At 33.2% G+C, this 8,140-nt stretch overlaps 1 protein-coding gene and 1 non-coding gene across 5 annotated transcripts; both read right to left on the bottom strand.

Annotated features, from left to right (window-relative positions):
* Positions 1 to 1,323: 1,323 nt before the first annotated feature.
* On the bottom strand, positions 1,324 to 4,934 carry LOC111411791. Of its 4 annotated transcripts, none has more exons than XR_002705898.1 (3): positions 4,652 to 4,934; positions 1,686 to 3,892; positions 1,324 to 1,572 (listed from the first exon to the last, which is right to left on the bottom strand). XR_002705898.1 is itself a non-coding variant. In XM_023042388.1 (2 exons), the coding sequence occupies exon 2, from the start codon at positions 3,882 to 3,884 to the stop codon at positions 2,754 to 2,756; it is 1,131 nt and encodes a 376-aa protein (XP_022898156.1). In that variant the 5' UTR covers positions 3,885 to 3,892; positions 4,652 to 4,934; the 3' UTR covers positions 1,324 to 2,753. The 4 variants fall into 4 exon arrangements, 2 of the variants coding, with proteins under 2 accessions (XP_022898156.1, XP_022898157.1); XR_002705897.1 differs by having other exon boundaries at positions 1,324 to 2,166; positions 2,668 to 3,892; XM_023042388.1 differs by having other exon boundaries at positions 1,324 to 3,892.
* A 2,369-nt stretch (positions 4,935 to 7,303) lies between these two features.
* Positions 7,304 to 7,377, bottom strand: TRNAR-UCG. Its single transcript has one exon. It is a non-coding gene; the product is annotated as a tRNA-Arg (tRNA).
* Between the last annotated feature and the right edge of the window lie 763 nt (positions 7,378 to 8,140).

The raw sequence follows: 8,140 nt of genomic DNA, 5'->3' as shown, positions 1-8,140 counted from the left end.
AAAATCGAAATGATACCAGTTCGAAGGCAGCTGGCAACGAACTTTCCTCTCCAATTTCCGGCGCCGGCATCAACAATTACGGTCTCTCACCACCACCATTACCTTCTACTGATCATGGCGAACAAGATGCACATATAGGTCCTCACCAATTTATCTCGAATCAGCCAATTTCTGTTCATGCATCTTCTACGTGTGAATGGCTTTCGAAACGATTTCAATTGAGCACTCAAATCTTATCCAACCTATAAATAAACATGAGGAACTGAAATTCATCATAAAAAAACACTGGGTATCCCTTCAATTGCAGAAATTACATCACCAGCTTGTCAAATTTTGGGGTCAAATGCTTGAAGTGCCACCGGAAATTGAAGGGAGGAGGAAAATGAGAAACTGAATTTTTTTACCTGAGGTCCTTAAAAAATTGTATGGTCACGTGTTTCAGTCCTTAAGTTTGAATTAGAATCATTTAGGTACCTGAAATGACCATTTGTGAAAGTTTTAAAAACTTAAGTGACCATTAGTGAAACCGCCCAAAATTTAAGTGACCGTTTATGAAAGTTTTAGACTTCAGTGACCGTTTTGTATTTTTTTTTTAAGTTCAGTGACCGTTTGTGAAATTAGCCCATATATATATATATATATATATATATGAAATTTCTTGTTCCAGCCCCTCTATTTATTGATACTCTAGCCCAAATTAGATAAAACACCCGCCCCCCTCCTCACAATGCACATGGGCCCTATGTGAATATAAAAATCCTCAAATGTGGTCCCTACCCACTATTGTGAGTAGTAGATAAATGATTAAGTAAAAAAAATTATGTACATGTAGCATTACCCAATTAGATAAGGCCACCTCCAATCCTCGCATCAAATTCCCATTTTTCCCATTTTGCACCAACTTTTGTAAAGAATATTTATGTTACTTTCTTGTTATAAAACAAATTTTAATTTTTAATTAATTATTACTGTAATTATTATTTTTTAATGCTATGATTACTTATTTTTGTTATTATTATTAATATTACTCAATATTTTATTAGTTGTGATTTTTCTATTAATTGTACTATATTCATTAAATTTATTAACAAATTCCGTTAATGAAATGCAATTATTTATTTAATAATTTATGTACTAGTAAATGAAATAAATAAATAATTTTTCATATAAAAAAATTGAAGAAAATAATTATACATTGTTTATTTGGTATAATGAATTCAAGATGATTTTTAATTTGGTGCAAAAATTGATATAAAATGGTGCAAAATTTACCTTAAGTTTTGGTATAGGGTTAGAGATGGTCTAAGATATTACACACTGGACTGTAAACACAATTAATAGGTTTTCCTCCAAGTTGAGCACAGTAAATATTGGTATTCTCTTTTACAATGCAAAGCAAAATAATGTATTAATGCATCTTGAGCATTATTGCAAGATGAAACTGAACAGTCCAACATAGACAACCTTCATCTGGTCTTGACCAGATAACAATTGAGGCATCTTCCGAGATTTTGTTAGAGAATCATCATCTATAGATGTCAATGGATGCCACCAACAAATCATCGCCCGACTCTGAAAAAGGACTTCAGATTCAGACAGCAAATAAAAGCAAACGTCGACATAACAGCTAATAGCTTTTCCACGAGCAAGAATAATCACAAGGTAACAGACAAATCGAGATGTACCATTGATCCTTGGCTTCAAAACTGATTGTTTCTACTCATCTCCTGAGTCAGAAGCTAAACAACAACCTTCAGTCACGACAGATCTTTCGCCCACTGGCATTCTAAACCATAAAAAATCCAAGTATTTCCAGGATACCATGTACACAAGTATATAACTTCCAAATTAATGGCAGATGTACTCAACTTTGAGCTGGTTCCATTTTTTGCTAGAGAAGCAGACTTCCTGAGGATCTCACATTTGTCTGCAAGTGTCCAAATCCAGGTTCTTGGCTGCAGTGGGAAATTCCAGGGCAAATGCCAGTATTGGTATCGGCATAGGACTTGCACTGGCACAACTGACCAAGAATTCATTATCTCAGCAGAATGGGATCCCATCTTCCAGAAAAAGAAAGTTGATTCTCAACCACGGATGGGATAATTCATCATATCTCCAGTACGCAAGAAGCCGAAAATATTACCAATAGAATCTGAAGTCAATATTCTGCAGAAGACAAGACTAAACTTTAATGTTAGTCACTTACCAAAAGCTCATTCCAAATCCATCAGCAAGGTTATTAATTATTTTAGCAAGCCACGCGTAAAAATCCTACATTTTAGTAAATTAGTAACATAAAAGAACAAGTTTGAAAACAAAAATGTTATTTGAAGTAACTTCTAGTTTTATTTAAGCTTGGCCAAGCAAGCTCTAAACAACAAAAATAGATCTAACTTCCAAGTTCATTTACAGGAAAAATAGAAACTACAATAATCAAACAAGAGTAGGAGTCATAAAACTATAGAACAGATCCAAGTTTTTCTCACCAATGTTTGATTCACAAGAATCAGCAAACAATCTAATAAGTTGCTCAATGCTCATATTGTTGAATTTGTAACTTCCAGCAAGTCCCATGAACCAGTTATTCACACACAAATTATTAGGTTCTCACAGGCCAATTCTTGTCGTCATAATAAATAAGAGCAGAAGAAGCATTAGAAAATTAACCTTATAAAATGAAAATTCATGTATCAAATTTGAATAACAATTCGGAAACCATAATTACTTTGGTGTATCTTGGACCTATCTATACATCAAACAACCCTATCATTGGGAACTGAAAAGATTAAGCATCCACTGTCCCAACGCAATTTGATCTCTGTTCCTACATGGAGCCTCTTCTCTCTAATGATTTTACCCCATTTCCCAATAAGATTATAATAACTTCCACGCCATTTCAACTTCATCACGTACAGGTCACCTGTGTCATTGTCCCTAGCATTAAGACTAATTTGACGTTCATTTCTTAACTGTTCCCGACCTTGCTCTGTCCAGTAAAAGAGTATATGATCTTCGACTGCTTTGCCTGGCAAAGTAAGGAATGGATGATTGGTATCAACATCAGATAATGTGAGTGCCTTCTTGATAGGCCAATTATCCCGTGCTGATGGTGTTGGAACATAATGCTCCTGCAGAACAGAAAAGTATAAACATTTATTAGACCAGCGTAATCTGATCTCCTTGCCAACACCAAGTCCTTTCTGTCGAACTATATTTGCCCATTTCCCAATGAGGTTGTAGTAATTCCCTCGCCACTTCAATTTCATCACATGCATATCACCCGTATCATAATCACAGGCATTTATATCCACCTGTTCTTCCTTTCTTAATCTTTCTCGTTCTTGTGGCACCCAATGTGCAAGAATATGATCTTCAACTGAACGACGAGGCAACAGAAGAAACGGATGATTGATATCCACATCAGACAATGTCAGGACCTTCTTAATAGGCCAGTGGTCATGCACCAAGGGAGCTGCAACTGGTCGAACTGGTGGTACTACAACAACCTGATGCTGCGGAACTGAGAAGTGTAAGCACCCTCCAATCCACCGTAGTTGAATTTCTTGCCCAACATCAAGTCCCTTACCACGTACAATTTTTCCCCACTTTCCAATGAGATTATAATAGCTCCCTCGCCACTTCAATTTCATGGCATGCATTTCGCCAGTGTCATCATCTTGGGCATTTAAACTTACTTGGCCATCAGCCCTTAATTGTTCATTCTGTTCAGGAGACATATACACAACTATATGAGTTTCAACTTGTTGCCGAGACAATGTGAGAAATGGGTGGGTGATATCTACATCAGAAAGTGTGAGTGCTTTCTTAATAGGCCACTGATCATGCACTTGGGCCACAGCATTGTAATACGATGTCTTTTTCATTCCTAGAGCTGATCAAGAAGAATATAAGCCATGAGACATTGGGATTAAAATGAAAGGAGAGAACAAAGCTATGAAAAACATGAGAAAAATTCTTGCAAGATGCAACATTACCAAAGCCCTGAAAATATACCACACAGCAAGAATAGTACACTGAATTGCTCCAGCTCCTATTAACAGACTAATTACTTTTTACCTTTCTTAGGCATGTTAAATCCAAAATCCTATCATTAGCAGAGACTAGTTTATCCAAAGAAATGATTAAAACAAGAAGTTCTAACTCTTCCATTCCTCAGGAAAATATATCTAAACGATACAGAAATGTGGAGCAGAAATTATTCATCCATCAAGCATCAGTGAAGTTCAAATTAAAGCACCGTGTTCCATTATTTCCAAAATTCGAACTTACTTATCAATCACAAACCAATAGACAAAGCCAATAAAAAACCCAGATTGATATCGTATCAGTTAAAAAATATACATAATTATCAAGAACGCTCAGGTCGGGTAGATCCCAAATACCAATATTCTTCAACAAATTTTAAAAAATAAAAAAAAAAATTCCATTGATTCCAGAAAAACCCACATCCCAGAACACGAATCAAAACCTTAGAAAGTCAACCGTCATCAAAGAAAAAGGAAAAAATAGACGAAAACCCGCACTCCACATTCAAGAATTTGAGCTCCGACCCAAAAGGGTACACTAATCAACAAATAAATTTCCAAACAAACAAATCAAAAAGATACAGAATTCTTCCTCTAATACGAACTACCTGAGGGGAGACAACCTCCGGATCCTTCCAGAAAAAAATAGCGTTTAATATATGCAATTGCTATTGTATCTAAAAGTCGTTGGGTGAAATGGTGAAGTAAATGAAGAGGAGAAGCAACACATTTTTTATGAAAGAGAAATTATGTATGCCATAATTTATAGCTGTAGTTTGTGGGGTTCATGTATTTGAAGAAGGCGGTGGTGAAAGGTGTGAGTGGAGTGGGGGATGATTTGTGTGAATAAACAACAGCAGCTCCGTGTGCGTGAAACGACGGGGTAGATGGAAATTTTCACAGTACAGTCCTAACCAGGAATTTGTTTGGGTAATTAGCACAAAAGTCCCTGCCTTTCAAGATTTTTGTAGAAAATGTCTCTATCTTTCGTTTTTGACAAATTTCACCCTCCTTTTACCTTTTTTTGCGCAAAAATATCATTCTATCAACTCTTGTTAAGATGCTCCGTCAAATAAAATAAAATCAACATTTTCTTTTCGAAATGCAGGAGTAAGATCATCCAAACTAATTTGATCTTCATTGTGACTTCACTCCCTCCATTAAATGTTCATAGCTAAAAAAGTAAAGTAATATAAAAAAAAACAAAATTGTACAAAATTATTTAATTCAATAAATAACGGAAAATGACGCAAATGATTGTATTTTTGGTTGAAAAAAATCATGGTTATTGTAATGCTTGATTGCTCAAAAAAAATTGAAATGAAGTAAGAAGATAATGAATATGTTATATGTAGTTAATAAACTTGAGATAACCATCCCCATTTCATGTTTACGAAATGTGTAAATAAGAGATAAAGTGAGAAAACCAATTAAAATGTGATTCTATGAATGGACAATACATAAGATGATGAAAGATGAACATGTATGCTTCCCATTTTAGAATAAAATCAAGTTGGTAGTAATAATCCCTACCTTTACATTGTATTTACGAAAAACATCCCTATCTTTGTATTGTATTTGCGCAAAACATCCCTACTTTTGTTATAAATTGTAAAAACTGTTCCTACTCTACAAAACCAGTACTCAACAACCAAGCTCAAAACTAGGGGCAATTTTCACAATTTTTAACAAAGGTAGGCATGTTTTGCGCAAAGATAATGTAAAGATAGGAATTTTTTCACAAATACAATGTAAAAATAGGAATTGTTACCACCAATTTGATTTTACTCTAAAATGAGAAGAATATATGTTCATCTTTCATCGTCTTCTCCATCTTATGTATTGTTCATTCATAGAATCACATTTTACTTAGTTTTCTTACTTTACCCCTTATATACACCCTTCGTAAATGGGGATAGTCATCTCAAGTTTATTAACCACACATTCATTTTCTTCATTTACCATTCCAAAATTTTTTGAGCAATCAAGCATTACAATAACCATGATTCTTTTTAACCAGCGATGCAGTCCTTTGCGTCATTTTCCTTTATTTATTGAATGAAATAATTTTGTACAAATTTTTTCATATTATTTTACTTTTTTAGTTATGAATATTTGAAGAAGAAGGAGGGAATGAAGTCATAGTGAAGAACAAATTGGTTTGGACAATCTTCCACCTGCATTTTGAAAAGAACATGTCCATTTATTTTATTTGACGGAGCATTTTAACCAGAAGTTGATGAAAGAATGTTTTGTGCAAAAAAAAGTAAAAGTGAGGATGAAATCTATCAAAACGAAAGGCGTGAACATTTTTCACAAAACTTTGAAAAATGAGGACGTTTTCTGCTAATTACCCAATTTGTTTTATGACCATAATTGAGATAGAATATGAATAATGCCTTGCTATAATTATGGAAATTTTGAATAATTGGCCGAATTGAAATAAGGGCGTTTTTTATTGCAAGCATCAAATTTGCATAAAAAGAAAATAAAATTTAGGTAATTCAATTGGATATAACTTATTTCCATAAAAATTGTCAATTAAATATTTTTGATTAATTTAATTCTCAACCTAAAAAATATTATACTTGTTTCTTTTCTATTGGTGGGTAGATGAGAGAGAGAAAGAGAGAGGGAATTTTCTGAAAAATAAAATTCAACCCCAAAGAAAATCTATTCGTTGATTTTGAGGAAGCTATCATCACGAGAAAGTAGGAAAATGTTTTCCATGAAAAAAATGTCAATCAAACAGCACAGATTTCTTCTATGCATGAAATCATATCGACTAAAAATGAATTTTAATGCCGATGTTCTATTAAATTATTGCAATGTGTCATTATGAAAATTCCACGTTTTCAATTGAGTTGATTTTAGATTCGAGAGAAACCCTAAATTAGATGCAAAAAATGTGTGAATTATTTGTACTTTATTTATCACACATTAAAATCCAAAAAGGAAAAAAAAAAATTGATAGCTGGATGAAAAAGAAAAAGAAAAATATATGATTTTTTCTATGCATGAAATCGACTATGAAAGTGGATTTTAATATCGATATTCTATTAAATTATTGCAATGTGTCAATACTAAAATTTTGATATTAGATACGAGATAATTAAACACTAAATTAGAGGCAGAATTTTCCTTTTGAACATAACAATGAAATAAAGTGATCAAGGTGTAGAAATTAGAAGTATAGGAAACCAAAGTGGGAGTAAAATAAAAAAAAAATTTAAAGGAAAACAAATTAAAAACAATGGCGACCACAGTGGGAGTCGAACCCACGACCTTCTGATCCGAAGTCAGACGCGCTAATCCACTGCGCTATGCGATCACTTCTTGTTTAACGTTATATTTCATATAAAATAACGTTCTGTCAATGGAATCGTCTTTTAACTTATAACGTCAGTGAAAAATGTTCTTTTATTTTTTATGCTCTTGCAAGCATTAATATTTCCATCAAGGGATATTTTCAAAATTTTTTATGGATAAATTTTCTTGGACAGGACCACGTAGACCCTATCCGTCCAACACGATCCTTCCACTGAAGCAATTAATGGATCTGCTACTATTTCATTAAGTTGTCATAATAGAAAATCAACTCATATTACCTAATCCAATTTGTTGAATTTATATAAATAAAAATTGAATATTCAATAATTATTTGAATTATCAGGTTTGCTACGGAAAAAACTTGAACATTTTTAGTTGTTTAGTCAGTCGGTCACGTTAAACATATTTTAAATTAAATATTATATTTTCCTAAAATTTAACTAATTATAGTTTCTAAAATACTGCACTTTCATTTATTTATTTCTTTTTATCAAATAAATTGGGATTCAAATTTAAAAGTGCCAAAGGACGAAATTATGTCGAATTGCCGTTGTGACGATGGTTACACATTACGAGTACATTTGATATCTCGTATAGGATAGAGTCGAATTACTATCGAACGACGAAACTATGCCATAGCATTTATCAGTTTATTCGATTTCGAGATGGTACAATAACTCATGACATTAACCAAACCTAAGAAAAACTACACATAAAGCAAGTAGTGGATCAGAAACCCAGCATTCAACAGCCAATTATTGTGT

The sequence above is a fragment of the Olea europaea genome, chromosome 16 (genome assembly GCF_002742605.1).
Source record: "Olea europaea var. sylvestris chromosome 16, O_europaea_v1, whole genome shotgun sequence".
NCBI lineage: Eukaryota > Viridiplantae > Streptophyta > Magnoliopsida > Lamiales > Oleaceae > Olea > Olea europaea.
The sequence above is the reverse complement of the archived record's forward strand: the minus strand, read 5'-3'. Positions and strand labels throughout refer to the sequence as shown.

What these genes read in the sequence shown, in the direction of transcription:
- LOC111411791 (XM_023042388.1), bottom strand. Translation starts at nt 3,884, where the DNA reads ATGAAAAAGACATCGTATTACAATGCTGTGGCCCAAGTGCATGATCAG.